This window comes from Hippichthys cyanospilos, chromosome 15 (genome assembly GCF_059441005.1).
Source record: "Hippichthys cyanospilos isolate Australia breed blue-spotted pipefish chromosome 15, RoL_Hcya_1.0, whole genome shotgun sequence".
Classification (NCBI taxonomy): domain Eukaryota; kingdom Metazoa; phylum Chordata; class Actinopteri; order Syngnathiformes; family Syngnathidae; genus Hippichthys; species Hippichthys cyanospilos.
The window spans coordinates 14298242-14317969 of record NC_142383.1 but is presented as its reverse complement, the minus strand read 5'-3'; the positions used below and the strand labels follow the sequence as shown (position 1 = coordinate 14317969).

Genomic DNA, 19728 nt, shown 5'->3' with positions numbered 1-19728 from the left:
CAAACCTTGAAACATTCTTAATTTGGATTGATCATCCTTCTTAGCTTTGAATCATGCCACAATAATATTCAAGTTCTACGGTTAGCTTTAGAAATTAAATCAAGACTGCACGCAAACCTGAAACTGTAACAAAAAAAATACGGAGGAATCAATTAACTGTTCTTCAAAATAGTATTAAAAACGAGTGCAAATTCATTATTTTTTTGGACGAATTATTGCTACAGAACGGCAGGCCGGCAAGTGTGTCACATGCACGAAAATTGAATTATGTGAAAAACTCATGAGATTCCAAAATAACTAACTGAAATATTAAATGTAAAGGATCGATTCTAACTCGTCTGTATCAATTCATTGCTAGAACAGACTTCAATATCGATCGTGTCGATACTTGAACAGATCTGTTCTGCAACACAATTTTATTCTGATGCAGAAATAGATTTTTTCAATTGGGGGCAATCCTGATCCATGCGTGCCATCTAGTGGCTAACACTGTTATTACATTTTAAAACTGCTCAACTCCAGTTAAAAAAAAAAAACGTAAAAAGAATTCTATTAAAGCGATGGACAACTATACCTTAAAGGGGAATGACATCAATATTATTTATAAAGAAATGATTTTTAGTGGCATGTGACTGTATAACTGTACTACACAATAAGTCTTGTTTGCATATTTATTGAATCAAATTAGCCCCTAAAATAATAGTTAAAAACCTCAGAAATATTGAGTTTATCTCATCACGTGCTAAGGCGCAGGTTATGTGTCTGTCTTTAGCGGCCTACATCGGCCGACAGTGGTACTGCATCTAAATTGCCTCTGTCCCCATAGAGACAAGCTTCCATCACCGTTTATACTCCACCCACCCTCAATATCACTTGACAGCGATGCGAGCGAATTGGAATTAGCTGTGTTTGGACATTACTCGTGCTTTTCCTTCGAATTCCGACCTCGCGTGGTTTGCCAAACGGATTTGGTTTCGTTTATTACCGCGGGATTAACCTGAGCGGTCGGAGAGATTTGTGTCCTGCGGGGCGGGGAGGGGAGGAGTACTCGGAGGAGTCTTTCGTCTCCTCCGTCCTCGCCACTTGCCCGTGGCGGCCAGTATGCTTCTGTAACAACAAGACGAACACAAGCGTCGAGACGGAGCCAATGTGCCCGTAAAGGTGAGAGGTTTTTTTTTTTCTTTTAGGGAAGCATTGAAATGAAATGTCGGGCTGCCTTTCACCAAACCTGTCTCCAGACGGCTAATGACAGCTACATGCTAACGTGGTTTCATTTGAATGGAAGCTAATAAAGCCACGATGCGTTTCATTTTTATCCGTCAGTTTCCCAATAAATGAGATGAAGCCAGCACTTTAGTCTTGAAAATCACGCTGTATATAGTTTTATTTTTAGGAATTTAGCATTTCTGACAACAGCAGGCAAACCCCTTGTTTGTGGGGTTTGATGACGTCACGTACTCACCTGCATACAGTGGGCATAAATGAGCTATAACCCTCCTGTTATGTTTAATCAAAATGACGCATTCGGATTATAGTAAATGTTGAATGTATTTTTTGATGCAAGACTTATGCTTGACACAGCATTTGTACAATTTTTACAAATGTATTTCTGTTTCAATGCTTTTTTTAAATGTTTCAAAAAATTTGCAACTGTTTTTGATGAATAAGCAAAACCCAGGTCAGAATGACTAAGGAATATTATTGTTGTTTCTGAAGGGGGGGAAAGGAATTACGAATTGTCAGTTAGCAGGATCACTCATAAAAAAGGTTTCTGAAATGTTTGGTTAAATACACATGACCTTGGGTCAAATTGACCCATGATATTGTATTGTGTATTGCAGAGGAATAAACAAAACACATGGGTATAAATTTATAATTGCTTTGTTGATTCCAACCCAAATGAGTTATAAATATCTTTTTTTACACTTTTGGACCTTTTTGTATTTACTCATAGGCATTTTTGCTCTTCATGAAACATGAGTGTCGCACTGGCTAAAATGAAATAATGGATTTGGAGTACATGTGTTCCAAACACGTTTACGCCCTGAGTCAAAAGTGACCCAGGGACATTTTTGTTGTTCCTTGCAACGAAACAACGACACAAATTAATACTGATTTAATCAGGCGTAATGGTGGAAGATTTGTTAGCACATCTACCTTGTGAAGTTTAAACAACTGTTGTAAAAATTAAAATCAGTTTTTTTCAGTGTAGTAGTTTCAAAGATGTTGTAATTAGCCAAGTGTTTATCTGTCATTTAGAGTTTTAAATAAATGTTGAGTTGTGGTCCACAATTTAAAATGTGGAGAGCTGTCATTGCATTAAATTACTGTCTGACATTTCACCAAAATTGCTTGTTGAAACCCTGTTAAAAATAAAAACAAACTGTATCTTTGTTTCAGCATGGATGTGGAGGTGAGTGCTGGGCAAGGAGGCAGCCCCAGGAGGAGAGCAGAGGAAGATGGTGATGCAGAAGAAAGCGTAGAAGTTCTAGTGGTACCGCAGGACCTGTACGACGCTGCCAGGGCCAAAATAGAAGCGAATCTCCGATGGCTGCTTGCCAAAGCTTATGGCGTTGGTAAGATGTCCTCGTGCGCTTTTGCTGCTCAGGCTTTTTAAACTCTCAATGTCATGATGAGTGATTGTATTGTTTTGCACTTTACTAGACCCTAAGACATGGTCATTGGACCTGACAAACAGTCTTGACTCAGCATGGCCAGTATGTTGCGGATCGATTACAGTAAATGATGTGCCAACCACATTGGTTTGGTGCCGCGAAATGTAAAAAAAAAAAAAAAGCACAACAAGAGAATGGAGCCTAATGTACAATTTGCCTTTAATTAGCTTTCAAATATCTACTCAGCCATCCATTTTATAAACTAGTGTTTTCACCAGTCGCCAGGCAATTTGAATTTAATTAACACTTGCATTCGATAACATTTGCTGAGGGTTGCCAGTCAGTTGGAGGGCACATGAAGATTAGTATTGTGTTGAGATTTCATAATGAATAATTAAAATAATTAAGATAATGTTACAACGTCAGGGAAAAATCAATGTATTCAAGTTGACTGCCTTGAGAGAGTGGCAACCTAAGATGGCTGCCGGCAGCGTTGCTAGTCCATTCATTCCAGCTCAGCTATTATTCAGTGCAAATGTGCATTACATATTTATTATTACTCGGCAAGTTTTTACCACTTCAACATGTATTTATCTAGCTAGCTATACCTACATGTCATTTTTTCAATTCCCAACCAATGAGAAGCCACCGCCGCCCATCCATTAACCAAGAGGACCCCAGAAGTCAGTTAACTCGCAAGGTAGCTGGTGGCTAGCCCTCTTTGTGATGATTAAACTGAATTTAGTCCAGCCATGAAACACTTTTACACTTTGGACAGACATTCATGCTGGAATCTCGTGATGTGCCAAAGCTTTATACACAGGTCACTGATCTTGCCATCTCCACATCGCAAGGCCGTGTGCTCATGTGTGGAAACTACCCCTTCCCTTCGAAGTGGGTTTTTGTGTCACTCTGTGTGACTACTCTCGGAGGGGTAGTGTGAGCTTCGGGTCATCCATCAGTCATTGCAAAAAAAAAAAAAAAAGCCTCAGACTGATGCACTAGTGTTCTGGGTTGCTTCACGTTCTATGCAACCTTGCGTAATCCATCTCATGCTTGCCTTACCACAGATTATTTAGTATTCAGCATCATTGTGGTGATTGGTCACGTTTCAGCGAACGGTCCCATCCCCTGTGTGCCAAAAATGTCCTATAATAAATACCAGCCTCTGCAGAGCATCTTTTTATCTGATTGGCAGTAGAAAGGAGCTATTTTTACTCAATAGTTTATTGAGTATGCTAAAATGTATATTTTAGAGAATAACAGTAACTACAAAGAGTTGTATTACGCTCATTATTTGATGGGCAAAATAGTTGCAGATAGAAATCAAAACCCATAAAATAATTTCACAATTTACTCATTGGGGTGCCTGTGCTTTTCTTAGCTTTAACAAGGTGGAAACAGCCATCTTTTTTTTTTGTATTTTCCAAGTAAGCATCAACTACTAATGATAATCAATTAGTTGTCAATTACTCCATTAACCGTTGCAATTTTAAAAATAACCCATTGTTGTGAGCGAGTGGCAAAAATGTCAATTTGATTTTGTTTCTTTCGTTTGTTTTTTTTTTAAACTAAAAATCCCCACTCACATTTAGTGATAGTGTGTTTGATGAAGATGCCAAACTGCTCTCATTAGATTAAGGAGCAAACTCTCTACTGTGCTGTCCTTCTCTACTACTGAGAATGCCACATGTTGAAGTGATTAATGGGATTGAAAGTGAAGAAACACGCCCGCTTAATTCGCTGATCATTAAACGGAACAATATCGTCTTATATTTCAAATGTATTCGGCATATCTTCTGTCCATCTACCAGAAATGAGCAATTTTTGAACACCCGCTTCAAAACCCAAACCAGTGATCATGGAGGTTGTGAGTTTTAAACAAGGCTGGCATTATCATCACCATCTTCGTGGCTTTTTTTTGGGACATTGAGGGGACAACTGAAGATATGGAAGTGGCAGAGTAAAGGAAAGTGGGTTGGAGGAGTCTTTCACTGGGAGAGGCCAGTAAGGCCTGACGATCTTACAAAAAATGCGTTGAGCATCTTAAAACATCAGGTTAAATAGTGTTGAATATTACGACACTACCTACTGTCTGTCCACGTGTCTGCCAACCAACTAAGTGTGGATTAGCGTCTTCAAGGTGTACTAAAATAGCCACCCTCAGTCTTGGTGCACGAGCAGGGATAACCCAGCAGGCCGGTACAACATCAGCTTTGTAATCACTCCTAAGTCTTGTTACCTTATTAATTCCAAGCCTGCGGGGTTGCTGCTTTGCTTCGAGGTTTTCCTAGTAGTCTCACTTTAGCCTGTTGAAAGTATTGACTTCTGCAGAGGAAAATGACGGGTAATTTACAAATTTAATTTATAGATTGATTTCACACTTCAAACTACCTACCACAAACTTTTTTGTTACTTTGTTAAATACTATTGTAGGCTATTTTAAAATGTTAAGCTGCTTAAATGTGAATGACGGGCCGCAGTTAGAACACCACTGCCTAAAATGTTTTTACAGATTATTTAATTTCAGAAGAAAAAAAACACTTTGGACTTGTGGCAAAGACTTTCTGGAACAACCTAACCTATTGTGTGGTGTGTAATGTGTCATGTATGTGACAGATAAGTGTTTTTTTTTTTTTTTTGGGTGATCTATCCTTTATAAAACATGTTTTCAGCCAAGTACAGTACCACCTAACTAGCGAAAAGCAGTTTACAATGAAAAAAAAAGACTTAAGACAGGATGCTGTATCATCTTTGGCTCCTTTATATAACCTTGAAACTATATTTGAATTGGTGTAATTTTTTCAGCAACCCCAGAAGATAGAATCAGCCACAAAAATTGTATCACTACTGACAATGTGCAGCCACATAAAACAAGTTAAAGGCAAGCAATATTTTGCAAAAGAGTCTCTAGAACACAATTCATCAATAACTTGTTTTATGTTCCAATTGACTTGCTCTTAATTTGAAAAGAAAACATAACAGTTCCTGTCATAACATTAAAAAAACATTTAGTTGTATTTGTGAATACATGCAGAAACTCTTAAAATGTCACATACACATACTCCCTGAACTGCCTTCATGTACTTCCATTTTAGAACTACTATGCTTGGATTATTTGATCAACAAATAATGAACATATTTTTTCTAACCACCAGACCACATCCCCAAGGACCTGAAGGACCCCTTCTATACAGATCAGTATGAGCAGGAGCACATCAAGCCACCTGTCATTCAGCTGCTGCTATCTGGAGAGATCTACTGCCGGGTGTGCGGACTCATTCTTCGTGCAGAGCAAGCCGCATCTCTTCGAAGCCATCAGTCGGTGCTCCAGATCCTGTCTGCCAGGGGCATCCGAGTGCGGGATTCGGACGATGTGCACGTCTCTGCTCTGGATCTCAGCTTGACACCTGTTAAGATGGTGTGTTGAGGCTAGGTTTTTTTTATTTATTTTTTTGCACAATAATGAACCGGAAAGTAGGACGTTTCAGATTGCCAACGGTTTTTATTCCTGAATTTATGGAGGATTTTGGAGGCAGTCAAATAAATGGTGGCCTCTTATCCCATTGCTGCTTTTAGTAATGACTTTCTTTGGGGTATTTTCTCTCATGATGGATGGACTTTGGGTATCCTCTTCTGTGTGTGTAGAGTTGCCACATGCATTTGATCGATGGCCTGATGATGGCCTACACGATGGAGATGATCAGTGTGGAGAAGGTGATATCCAGTGTCAAGCGATTCTCTAACTTCAGTGCCTCCAAGGAGCGTCCATTAGATCTGGAAGAGGCCATGGTTCTTTGGATCAACAAGGTAATTCGGAAAAAAAGCAGCCATTGTTTTTGTAGTTATATATTTTTTTCGTCAACTAAAGGTGAACACAAAGATGAAATCTATTGTCGAAAAAGAAATGAAGATGAAGCAGCAACTGCTTGATTCACCAAACCATCAAAAGGTATGATTTTCTATCGAACAATTACGTTTGTGAGTCTGTGACTTGGCACAACTTTTTGTTGACCACACACATATTTGGAAATGGGAAATAATGAGTGGGTTTATCATTTATAGTTTTTGACCCTGACTTATTTCTGACTTCTTTGGTGGAGAGGGGGTGGGGGGGTATTCTTATCACACTCTACCCCTTTCACTCATGAAAGAATTTCCAAAAATTGGTCCTTTATTGAATTTAATCATAAAGAAGGGCAAATGCCACCCGTATTTACTTTCATCCATTAACACTTCTTTCAGATTTGTCATTCTTCATCAACATTATTTTAGTTAAACCCCTGCTAAATATGTCCCCATTGCTCATTGCCTGCAAAACTCACTCATTTTTTCCACAAATATGTTCAGTAGCCTGCTTGGAGTTGCTCTCCTACCATGCATGTGCGGACCCCACCCAGTCATCTCTCTCTTCTTTTCCCACCAGCCTGACATATTGCATGCGCTGGCCCATTGTATGTTGGAGCCTGTGGAATTCGCTCGAGTGGTAATGTATCTACCCATCACCAGATAGATGGATAGATAGATACAGCTGATAGATAGGTAGCTATGTAAATTTTAAATGATTTATGGTGTGACATTTAAAAAAAATAGGGCCTGATTGATATGGGCTTTTGAGGTCTATATTGCTTTTTCGCAGAAAAAAAAAGATTAACAGGCCCTTTTAATGAGCTATATAATGAATGCAGTAGCATTTATTTCCTTCCCCTATTTCAGAGCCAATGATTTAAAGACAAAAAGTTTTTTTTCCTGAATAAATTAAGCAATATTGTGGCTGTTCAGGTGCGCTATCGCAGGGACCACCTCTCAGGTCGGACACTTCAGCACTTCTCCCTAGTGGACGACCTGTGCAAAGACATTTGCGACGGCGGTGCTCTTCTGGCCCTAATCCACTTCTATTGCCCCAAACTTATTAGACTTGAAGGTATATCGAAGCTGTTATCCCAGCACCTATTGTTCAATTGGTTTTGTGAGAATGATGGTTAATTTGTGTGTCCTAAATGCAGATATCTGCCTGAAGGACGTCGCCTCAATAGCGGATAGCATGTACAACATCCATCTGCTGAAGGAGTTTTCAAATGAATACTTGAACAAGTGCTTCTATCTGAAGCCTGAGGACATGCTGTATTGTCCTCCAGTGCTGAGGGTGAGATAATTACACCTGAAAATGACCAGAGTTTCCACGTGTAATTGAAGACCTGAAAACAGAACTGAACAGGTTCATTAAAGATTCACTAACCCCGTTTTGCTACTTTATGCAGAATAATGTAATGGTGTTCATCGCTGAGCTCTTCTGGTGGTTTGAGATTGTGAAGCCTGATTTTGTACAGCCCAGGGACCTTAAAGAAATCCGAGATGGTAAAATGTACTCTCCGCCTGTATTACCGGGCCGTTTTAAATATCGCGAGGCTAGTGAAGGTAAAAACTAAGATGCACACCACATTTTATTACAGCAAGAATACTGCTGCAGCCTAAGACCTCTCGATCCCATACGGCCATAGATGCTACCAACAGTAGTTTACCCACGACATCAAGCGCTGCGGCAATGATGGCCACGCCTTCAAGTCCTGACTTTAGGTACTTTGATCTGCTGCTATCACTTGACATCGCATTTTATTAATTAAAAATCTGTGGTTGTCTTTGACAGCACTGTTCCCAGTTCTTCTCCTTTAATCTCTCTAAGACAGAGACGGCAGAGGGGACCTGAGAACGATGCTGCGGGTAATACATAGTCTGTAATAGTGAGCCTCAGATATGTATTTAAACTAGGGATGGGCAACGTTAATGTAAGCTTATAACCATATTTGGGCAATTTCGACATGTATAAGTTAAACAATTCTAAACCATTATTGATTACTCAAATAGTTGGCGATTAATTTGACCATCAATTAGTTTTCAATTAACAGATCTACGTAAATTTGTGTCATGTTTTTTGAAATTGCCAAATTATTGCCCATCCCTGACTAAGACAAGATAAAATTAGGTCATGTTAACGTACGATTCATGTTGTCTTCATATCTTAGTGAGGAACCAGTGTTGGTCCCTGGCTCGTAAAGATGAGAAGCATCATGCTTTCTCACAGGCTCGACCAGAAAGGAAGCAGAGGTGAGCCTTCACATTTTACTCTTAGTAGCAGGTGCATAGGAATGATTTGATATTTCCAGTATAAGATAGATCTATTTCAAGAGTTTGCTATCTCATATCCCTCCCTAGGCCTTTATCTCAGCAGGCACCCTACGCCTTGCATTTCCCCAATCAGGAGGATGCAGACAGTATCAATCTGGTCCATTCGGTGAGCAAAGGCAGTTTGGCCTCAGGCATTATGACACCTAGTCACATGCTCATAGGTTCAGCTCGCCCGCTGCATCAACACAGGCTGAGCGGGCAAAACCTCCTCAGCCACCTTCGCATTGAGGACGAGGAGGAGATCTTAGAGGAGGAAGAGATGGTCTCCGTATTACACCCCACTGCTTTCCCTCGACGCCCGCTCAGGAGCGATGAATTGGAAATCCCTCACATGCAATCACCCCGGAGGGTTTCCAATACTGTCAACCTGGATGTTTTAACCCCAGATTTGCAGGCTGATAGCTACTACCTTGAACCTCTGGTGCCTACCACCCCAAAGCCAGCCAAAGAGAAGAGCATCAGCCTGAACAAGAAGGAGGAGAGCGGGGAGAGTCGCTGTAGGCCAAGGCTGTCTGGCGTGAAAACAGTTACGGATATTCCACACCGGAAATCACCATCGTCTGAATGTGGTCAATTTAAATTTAAACCCATAGCTGTGGTCAAATCCGGACCCACCCGGGAAGGCTTGACCAGCACATCACTTTCTGAGAAGACACCCCCACAAGGCTTCTTCCTTCACTTATCTGCAGAATCTGATTGTCACAGCCATCTTTCGTCTGATGCAGAAATAGGACAAGACTCAGATTCGGACATTGCTGATTTTGACGACGAAGACGAGGATATGGACCTGATCGAGCCAAGCAGCGGGAAAGGGGTTGACTTACTGCGGGAATTCTCAGAGGTTGAGTCTTTTAAGCTGAGGGACGACTTGAAGGTGAGCGAGCGGGACGACAAGGAAGACTGGAGTGGCCGCTCCAGCCCCTGCCTCAGTACAGCGTCCTGTGCTAGCAGCTGCAGTGCAAATGTCAGGATGACAAGCTTTGCTGAAAGAAAGCTGCTTAAGCTCAACCTCCGTGACGGGTTCTCCAGCACCAGCAGCTCCCAGAAGACCACGCCCGATCACTCTGAGATGACTCTGTGGCAACCAAAGACCGACGGTAGCGCTGGGTGGCCGGGGAAAGACCCCACATCTGCGGTGAGGAAGATGTCCAGTCCCCCAGTTGTGCCTTCAGAGCTTCTGCAGCTCCAAATGCGGCTGGAAGAGCAACGGCGCACAATCGAGTACCAGAAAAAGAAGATGGAGACTTTGTCGGCCCGGCAGCGACTGAAACTCGGCAAAGCCGCTTTCCTGAACATCGTGAAGAAGGGCGAAGGGAAGAGCGACACGCTTCCTCTTCCCATCAAACACTTGCCTTCCGCGGAACTTTCTAGTGGTCAAAAACTGAAAAGTTCCTGCTGCAAGGATGACTCCTGTCTTGAGGTTTTGAAGGTGCAGGCAGAAGGAAGACAGATAAATCGAGATCACCGGTTGAACACCTCAGTTTCGGATAGCGTCTCTGAGTCTGACCTCGGAGACCACTCCCGCTCCATAGACCTCCTCAACGAGGCCATCAGTGTCATTCAGCAGCAGATGACACAACTGTCAATGCAGCAAGACCTGCTGATGAAAAAAAATGTAGCCCCCTCTTTGGAATCTCAAGAGCCGGACATGAAACCAACTCCGACCACAACCCAGTCCCCTACCTCAGACCCCAGATCTTTTGCAGTCCACTTTGTCGATTTGAACGACAGCAGCTGCGCACCCATTCGCCGTCCTCCCAAACTGAGCTCCAGCCAGCGAAGTAAAACCTCCGAGCCCAAGCACAAGAACAACAAGGTGCTTGACGCTGACGCTGCAGTCTCTGACGAGAAGACTGACGTGGGAATCAAGGATGTTGAGAGTGCCAGGTTGGATCGAAACTTCAGAAGACGCACAACATTCAGAATCCAAAACGACCAAGGCGTCGCCAGAGAGGAACTTGCAGGGGACACGACACCCTCTGACACCTCCATCGCTCCATCACGCCTTGCAGAAGACAACAAGGTCGACATCTCAGAAACAGAACCTGCAGGTGGAGACAGCACCAGGGGAAAAGGTCTACTGATCGAGGTTGACATGTCTGAGCTGAAGGAACCTGAGGAGGGTGCGAGTGCCAACACCACAAGCGATGATCAGAAGAATGTGCTGGGCTTCTTCTTTAAGGTAACGTTCATCTTATACCTGAAAAATCTCAGAACATCACCAAACAATAATGAAATAAAACCAAAAATTATGATTCTGTCTCAGTTTACAAACAAATTGACCCGTCTTATTTGCATTTTGTTTATCACAAATTGACCAATTTGCCATTTGCCTGGGGAACCTCTTTGCTATCTTCTAACGAATTGAAATTTTCATACTTTTTCCATGCTTTCTGTAACATCGTGACTTACAGCTCCTAAGCCCAGGAGCATGTCTATAATAATAATTATCATTTTCAGAGCGATCAAGTGAAACTGTTGTCATTTTCCAGCAGCACACTTGATGATCTTTTACAGCATTGACAGACTAACTCCCTCTACTCCTTTTATAGGATGACGAGAAGGCCGAGGATGAGATGGCCAAACGCCGTGCCGCCTTTATGCTCAAACAGCAGCGCAAAGCCGAGGAGGCCAGGGTGCGCAAGCAGCAACAGGAAGCGGACAGCGAGCTCAAGCGTGACGAGGCCAGGTAAGCGTATATCTCCTCATCGCAAGTCTGAGCGGGAAATGTTTATCCATTTTCTCTTGCAGACGTAAGGCGGAGGAGGACCGGGTTCGCAAAGAGGAGGAGAAGGCCAGACGAGAGCTGATCAAGCAAGAGTACCTGCGGCGGAAGCAGCAGGCGTTGTTAGAAGAGCAGGGTCAGATTAAGCCCAAGCCCAGGCTCAAGTCACGCAGAACTAGACCCAAATCACTTCACCGCAGCGAGCTGAGCAGCCCCTCTAAAGGGTCCACCACACGTACGTGGCATTTTTGATGACTTACTGTCATCGACTGGCATTGATGAAAGCGTCACTTCTTTTAGCTGATACGTGCTGCAGCCTTCGAGGATCCACATTGTCTTTGGCGACAGAGGCGGACAGCGTCATCTCTGAAGAGATGGAGTCGCAGAGGTGAGATGCCTGTTTTCAACACTAGGGCAGAGTTCGGCAATATTTAATAATGCTTAACTTATTCAAAAACAAAGACGCGTTTACCTCAAGGGCCACAGGTGAACAATGAAAGAGCCGCTCTGGAGCCGTGGGTTGCAGACCCCTGAACTACACACGCCAGTATAAATAAATCTTAATTGGGCACTTGGACCTGGAGTCTGAACCCATTTCTCTTGCAGGGCTGAGTCAGTCTGCTCCATGGATTCCTTCAACGTTCTGAGCCGGACGTCCAGCAGGAACATGGAACGCGATTGGGAGAGCGGCTCCATCGCCTCATCCATCACTTCAACCGAGTACAACGGTGAGCACTGAGCAGCCACGGTGAAGTGAAATGTGTAGAAATAAATCAAGAAGAAATGAATTCCTAGACACTTATTTAAAGATAGTTGGTATGAAATGATTGAACTTTTTATTTTGTTTATCATCGGTCTAAGGGCCCAAGCTTTTCAAAGAGCCGAGCTCCAAGTCCAACAAGCCAATCATCATCAATGCCATCGCACACTGTTGTCTCGCCGGAAAGGTGAACGAAGCTCAGAAGAATGTCCTTCTGGAGGTCAGTCAGATGAAACTAAATTTACTGTCAGTGAGCGATCACTTCATCAGCAGCGTTTGTGATTTTGTGCTGATATTTCACAGGAACTAGAAAAATGCGAGTCCAATCACCTGATCATCCTCTTCCGCGACGGCGGCTGCCAGTTCCGCGCAGTGTACTCATACTCCCCCGAGACGGAGGAAATCGTCAAATTCACGGGCATCGGGCCCCGTGCCATCGGTCACAAGATGATCGACCGGCTCTACAAGTACAGCTCGGACCGCAAGCAGTTCAACGTCATCCCGGCCAAGTCGGTGTCGGTCAGCGTGGACGCGCTGACCATCCACAACCACTTGTGGCAGGCCAAAAGGCCCGGCAGCGCCCGCAGGAAGTGACACGCTCGATCCCTCTGTTTGGTTTACGACCGTTGGGCCGGACCCAAATCGTCGTATGACATCTTCACTCAAAACATTACAATCTCATCTTGAAGGAATCTCAAGGCAAGCATTTCTAAGTTCCCCTACTCTCTAAAACTGTATATTGTTTAATATTGCATTCTCGCACAAACAGGGGAACCGTGACAGCAGAGGGCGATATAGAAATGGCAGTACCCTGAGTTTGAAGGTTTAATCCTCTTAATTCTTATTTCATGAATGAACACCCAAACGTTTTTATTAATAATATGTTCAATGCGCTTCCACTAGTCTAAACATGGCATTCTGATTAATACTGCATTTGTGGAATATGAAATAAGCAGCAAAATCCATTCGTTTCGATCCATACCAGAAGGCAACCATTTTGTCATGGACTGTTAACAGGAAATGACATCACAGTTGCTCAAGCCTCACAGCCTCACCTGTTTTCTGTGTAAGGTCATGTGACGAGATTCACCGTTACATGAGCCTTGAACATCACTGATGTCATTTTCAGTCCACTGCAAGACACAAACTAGCCTCCCCTATGTTGGATGAAAAAAAACAGGTGGATTTTGTTGCTTAATTCATCTTAATCAAGCACAAGTTTATTCAGACTGTTATGTTTAGGTTAGTGGGTGCTGATTATTGTCAAGAAAATATTTGAATATTATTTAGATGAGTTGGGGAACATGCAAAATATATATTTTTTTGTCCTGAGTTTCCTTTGAGATGGAATAAAATGCAAAATCCGAAATTTGGGAACTTTGAAATAATTGTTAATTTGTTTGTAGTCGTACAGTGTTTCCCAACCTCTATTAGGTCAAAGCACGAACAACAGAAACAGAAAAACAATGAAGACCAAGAAGGAATATGAGATTTTGACTATTTCTGCATATGACTAAATGTAAATATCTATATTTGGAATTTGGCAGGGTTGTTTTTGTTGTTTATAAAATACAACGGCAAAGTGGTTGGGAATCACTGTGCTAAAGATTCCAAAACACTCAACCCTACCCAAATGCATTGCGTTCTTTCCTGACGATGTTTTTGACCCAAAAAGAAAAAAAAAGGTTTGTTGTTCGTCTTGTTAGGTTCAAGGCTCCAGTTTGTTGAGTGCTTTTCCAAAGGTGCACGTTGATTATTCTTTAATTGGTGGGATAATTGCGTTTTAGCTAAAGAAGTGGGGAACACTGCATGAACCTAATTAGAAATGTTTGAAATTTTCATTTTTTCATTTATTCAAGGTTTAAGTCTCCCATCTGGCCTTCCTGTTTGGACTTGGCGTGTTATTATTTTTTTTTTTTTTGCTCTGCGTTTCCCTCGAGTGTCACCAAATTGTCCATAGGAGTAAATGTTAGTGTGATTTTTTTTTTTTTTTTTTCACATGCACCTTGCAAGTGGCTGGCAATCAGACTGAATTGAAGCCGGCTAAGATAGGCTCCAGTTCAGCCACAATATTAATGAAGAAAAGTGCGGTGGGAAATGTACCAATGAAAGGCAGAGGCCTGCTTTATTTATTTATTTATTTACTTACTGTATTTTTGCTGCTAATTTATTTCCAGTCTTACTGTTAAGGGGGTGTTGTTATTGACAGTCACACAAGATTTTTCGCAACCTACCAATGGAGAACAAACAATGTTTAAAAATGTAGCTTCAAACGCTTAACAAGTTGCCTGCCCGGTTCCCTGGTCACTGGAACATGATGGCAAATAAGACCGCACAATACAGTGGTACCTCGGTCCTCGAACGCCTCTATACTCGGCCAAATCGGTGCTCGACCAAAAAAATCAAGTAGGTAATGCATCGGACCTCGATCAGATTTTCGGTGCTCGACTAGCCGAGCCTAGCCGTGCTCGACTAGCCGAGCCTAGCCGAGCCGACCCGAACGCGCTCCTCGGCTCTTTTCGGCCAGTTCAAGCGCCAGTTCAACTCAGACCGCCAACGGAGTAAGACTTACGCAGTTTGTTTGAGTACGTATTTCTTCCCAATTTTCAACTTTTTTGTGTTGCGCTAGCCCTTAATGATGGGTCCTAAGAGAGATAGTGATAAGGGGAAGGCAAAGAGAAAAACAGTGAGGACCACTATCGAACGGAAGAGACAAACAAAAAAGGCAGAAGCAACTTACAATGGACAGGTTCCTTCTTAAAGAAAAGAGGAAGGCTACTGCCCAGCCAGGTTTACCTCCACAGAAGAGAGAGAGAAGGGAGAAAACCCCTGAAGGCGCGTTACCTAGCGTCATCATGAAAGGGGATCCCCCTTCCAAGGATTAACCCTCCCTCCCGTCCTCGCCGCATCCATTCCCGTATGCCATCAGCCACTCTCCAAAACGTAAGTAAATTATACAAAATGCTTAATAATGCTTTATATATCTTTATCATGTACCGCTTGTGCACATTTACGTCCTCATTGTTGTTTAGATACATGTTCTTATAATATTTTAGGTATTTTTCTTAATGGTAAAAACGGATTAAAATAGTTTCCATTATTTCTTATGGGAAAATTGGTTTCGGTGTTCGACCAAATCGGTGCTTGACCACCACCTCGGAACGGATTATGGTCGAGTACCGAGGTACCACTGTACTTGATATTTTTTTGCTGCATTTTGTATATTTTTTAGTGGGATATTTTGTACCAGTTCAAGGAAAAAAACTCTTTTGAGGTTTATTCTGTTACATGCCATTACATTGTGTGTTATGTTGTATGTTCATTTATTTTTAAAGTCTGTAATAAATTACAGTTTAATATGTTGCCTCTTCATGAAATGTGACAGTTACTTTTTGGACAGGTCCAAGTATTGGCTTCAAAAATTACGAGACAAATATAAGATGAAACATAACATGGAAAAAAGGCCCAGTTTGAAGTGTGATGAAAAAATCTATGTCTCTAAGGCAAGGGTGTAAAACAATTTTTTGTCGAAGGGCAAAAATTATTATTGGTTTCCCAATAATAATAGAAATCAAGAATAAAAATGTGTTCAACAATTTTTCAAAGTAATGTAATAATGGGTTTGCAATTTCTCGATCTAATTATTATTTACATGTAACAATTTGACATTTAGGTCCAAGTTCTAGCATGCTTCATAGAAGTTAGTCATTTATTTGCGTTCATGGGCCACATAAAAAGATGTGGCAGGCCAGATCTAGCCCTTCGGCCTTGGGTTTGACACACCACTAGGAACTACTATACCAAGCCCAAAATATCAAATATAGAAACAAATCCAAATCAAAACGGACTCAGCTTTTTCTGATGTGAGTTATTCACTTAAACGCGTTTGATTTCGAACACATGTTTGCTTCGTGTTAATATATTGTTTTTAGTATGTAACATTTTGGGGGATTTTTTTTTAATGTTGAAAAAGACGCAACATGACGTAGGGGACGCATTTTAATGTGACACAGAAGCAAGCACGGAAGTAATTTGAGAGAAACCGGCCTCTCTTCCGGTCTCTTTTCCCCTGCCCTCTGTGCGACAATGGTAAGCTGGCAATGCTGTTCAGCTAAAATCTTGAAACATCTTTCAAACGTGCTGTCCAGTGACTACCCATCACGACTTTTTAGTTGTCGGCAAAGCTTAGATACTTGTTGAATAGCGTATTTTATGGAAATAAAGTGAATATCACTTTGGGTCTTAGTTGTTGACGTAGCTAGCCGATTTATTAGCATTGACATTCGGGCAACTCAAGCTGCTTAAAATCGAATAAAATCAAATTAGTTGATCTTTCGATTTTTGTTGTATGTTTTTTACATGTGAAATTCTCTTTTGCCGGTGATGTTGTTAGTATAATAATTTGTAGAAATTGTATATCTTACTTGAGAATAAGCCCAATTGTGAATGAGCTAACATACCTGGAAACATAATGCATGTAATATTTTAAGGGGCGTTTAAAATTTTAAAATTTTCTTGTCCATGATGTGCTAAAATGTCTGAACCAATGACTACTATGTGATTCAAACATTTGTACTCCCTGAGACAAGACTTCCCAACGTCCTAGTGTAATACTTGTGGGCGATCTCCGATCTCTTAAACTTATTTTACATTTTCATCTATTAGACGAAGGGAACATCCTCTTTCGGTAAGCGCAGGAATAAGACGCACACCCTGTGCCGTCGTTGTGGCTCCAAAGCCTACCACCTGCAGAAGTCCTCCTGCGGCAAATGTGGTTACCCTGAGAAGCGCAAGAGAAAGTGTAAGTTGGAATTTTTTTGTGGTAATGCGTGACAGACTAGAACAGGGGTATCAAAGTCATTTGAGAACAGGGCTGCATGAAGGAAAATCTATTCTCAGGTCGGCACAGGCTAAATCATATTTAAAACAGTTAGTGGTGATAAAAATTTTTTTTATACAAGTTGGCCTAGTCCCAATTCATTGTGAAATTCATGAGTGAACTGTAAAAATATTTTTGTTAGGCAAATTATAAAGATATGAAGTTAAAATAGCTTCCATTTTAATGCTCTCTACATATATCAAATTGCATTTTTTTATTTACCGTATTTTCCGCACTATAAGTTGCACCTAAAAGCCTTAATTTTTTTTTAAAGCTGATGGTGCGCCTTATAATCAGGTGCGCCTTATATATGGAACAATACTGAGATTGGGATTCATAGATGGAGAATGAAGTGATAAAGTAACCTTGACCTGTTTCTTTTGTGTGTTTACAGTTGAACAACTTTGGTCATATTGACTTTGAGTTATGCTATTGAGAGTTTAGAGTTATTATTTGAGTTATTATTGTTATTACTTTGAGTAATATTACATTGTGATTAAAAACATTTTAATCTATGACATTAATTGAGGGCGCATCCTATATGGAAAAGGTTTTAAAATATGCCATTAATTGAAGGTGCGCCTTATAATCCCGTGCGCCTAAGTGCGGAAAATACGGTACATAAATCAAAATATTCTGGAATCATTATTCCATTTATTTATAAAATACATATTTTAGAGCACATAGTCCAGCCTCTCTACGCACTTTGGCGCACTGCTTTCCACCTTTCTCAACATTTGAAAACGTGCCAGCTACCATAATGTATTTGGTGACGACACACTACGCTTCTCCGATTTCAAAATCAGTTGGGATCACGTTGCTAGAGCTAACGGTTCAGGAGTTTGAAAACATCTCGCGGGCCATCTCGCTTTCAATTTTTTGTTTTCTCTTTCTAGACAACTGGAGCGCAAAGGCTAAGAGGAGGAACACCACTGGCACGGGACGTTTGAGGCACCTTAAGGTTGTGTACCGTCGCTTCAGGTGAGTTCAGGTTCTCTTTTGATTAATGTTTATTTTTGTCTACTATGTAATCCCAATCATATTTTTTCATAACAAAAATGATTCAGGATTGTTGATTTTTTTTTAATTCAAAATAGCTGCCTTTTTCTACCGCCTGAAATACCCACGTAATCTTTTTAATACTATTATTGCAAGGTGGCATTTGCAAAGTTGTCAAGTATAGCATGAAGATGGTTCAACAGAAAATATTAAATGTCAATATTTGTCTTTTAGTGAATGTGAAGAATGTAGATAAAAAGCCAAATCTGGAGCTAATAAATTCAGCCACTATCTTGGAAAATTATTCAAATTTAACCTTGTTTTATGGGTTTACCAGTATGAAATATATTTAGCAAAGTACCCTCTAACTGATGTGAATCATTTTTGAATGGGGGGGGGGGGTTAAAACTGATAGCTCTGCCATCTTTATTCATATTTGGTAATATATGCTCGCGCAACATCATTTATGCTTATCCATATAGAACTTGAAGGCATACAATCCTTTACAAATGATCCATGATATCACTATAGAGGGAAACGCTGTTCCAATTAATTTGCTCTTAATTCAAGAAGAATCATGTACTGTTCCTGCCATGTCATTAAAAACTGATTGCTGATAGTTGCTGTAACCCTATCAGCACTTCACATAGCCCCAATTTGAGAACCGCTCCTTTACAAAACTGTTGACTCCAAATATCTGGCCACATAATCTTTTACCCCGATAATGGTGTTAAAGAGCTGTGCTTGCCGATGATGGTGATCAATAAATGTCTGAACAAATGAAATCAGAGTGATTACTTTAAAATCACTGAGGCAAGTTCAGCGTCACCAGACTTGCCTGCCTTGTGCTTTTTCATCATATTAGGTAAATGTTGCATTCAAGTGCCATGGGGAAAATTATTTCTTACATTCTGGGAATCATCTGAAAATGATTATTTTTCTTGAAATTTTCCAGGAATGGTTTCCGGGAAGGTACCACCCCCAAGCCCCGACGTGCTGCAGTGGCTGCCTCCAGCTCCTCCTAAAAGACTCGTTTTTGGTTAAATAAACGTGACCAACGCAAAAAGCTCATTCTTGTCTTGTCCTTACGGATGCAATAAAACTTTTTTTGTGAGTATTTTACACCAACAGCAAGACCACATGTGATCTCCCTTTCAAAATATGAGCATAATAAATGTTTACAGGAAACTACTTTGTGTAAGGCTTTCAAGTAGCTTCGCTAAAGTTGACTGAAAATGATAACATTACAAATCAAAGCAACCATTACAAATATGTCCGAGCTCACTGGTTTCTTAACTAACAACAAAAAGTCTAAATATTTATATAAAATCCAAACAATCCAACTCTCCCATGATGGCAGAACTTTTTTTTTTTTCCTCCCCCTGTGGCAGCTGGAAAAGTTGAGGGTGCTCTTCCCGCAAGAGCATTTATTGAATCTCCGAAAGAGTGGGAAAAGTTAAGCCTAAAGACGTTTAATGGGGGCACTTTGTTTTTGCCCAACTGCTGTGATGTTAAATACTTGGCGGGCAAAATCATTTACTCCCGCTTTGTTTTTCTTTCCATA

At 41.1% G+C, this 19728-nt stretch overlaps 2 protein-coding genes and 2 non-coding genes across 5 annotated transcripts; all 4 read left to right on the top strand.

The window, feature by feature from the left end:
- The first annotated feature begins 917 nt into the window (after nucleotides 1–917).
- LOC148411821 (calmodulin-regulated spectrin-associated protein 1-like) lies at nucleotides 918–15652 on the top strand. Of its 2 annotated transcripts, XM_088434467.1 has the most exons (19): nucleotides 918–1161; nucleotides 2401–2576; nucleotides 5774–6036; nucleotides 6264–6425; nucleotides 6487–6567; nucleotides 7042–7101; nucleotides 7398–7539; nucleotides 7622–7761; nucleotides 7877–7973; nucleotides 8069–8192; nucleotides 8263–8336; nucleotides 8639–8720; nucleotides 8829–10983; nucleotides 11354–11490; nucleotides 11553–11761; nucleotides 11827–11914; nucleotides 12133–12254; nucleotides 12388–12506; nucleotides 12590–15652. In XM_088434467.1, the coding sequence occupies exons 2-19, from the start codon at nucleotides 2402–2404 to the stop codon at nucleotides 12878–12880; spliced, it is 4521 nt and encodes a 1506-aa protein (XP_088290593.1). In that variant the 5' UTR covers nucleotides 918–1161; nucleotide 2401; the 3' UTR covers nucleotides 12881–15652. The 2 variants fall into 2 exon arrangements, with proteins under 2 accessions (XP_088290593.1, XP_088290594.1); XM_088434468.1 differs by lacking the exon at nucleotides 7042–7101.
- A 632-nt stretch (nucleotides 15653–16284) lies between these two features.
- Nucleotides 16285–19235, top strand: rpl37 (ribosomal protein L37). The gene is made up of 4 exons (XM_088434482.1): nucleotides 16285–16375; nucleotides 16952–17087; nucleotides 18062–18146; nucleotides 19120–19235. Exons 1-4 carry the CDS (start codon nucleotides 16373–16375, stop codon nucleotides 19187–19189), a joined length of 294 nt encoding a protein of 97 aa, XP_088290608.1. The 5' UTR covers nucleotides 16285–16372; the 3' UTR covers nucleotides 19190–19235.
- On the top strand, nucleotides 16799–16877 carry LOC148411820 (small nucleolar RNA SNORD72). The gene has a single exon (XR_015868071.1). It is a non-coding gene; the product is annotated as a small nucleolar RNA SNORD72 (small nucleolar RNA).
- Nucleotides 18906–18984, top strand: LOC148411819 (small nucleolar RNA SNORD72). The gene has a single exon (XR_015868070.1). It is a non-coding gene; the product is annotated as a small nucleolar RNA SNORD72 (small nucleolar RNA).
- Nucleotides 19236–19728: the final 493 nt, after the last annotated feature.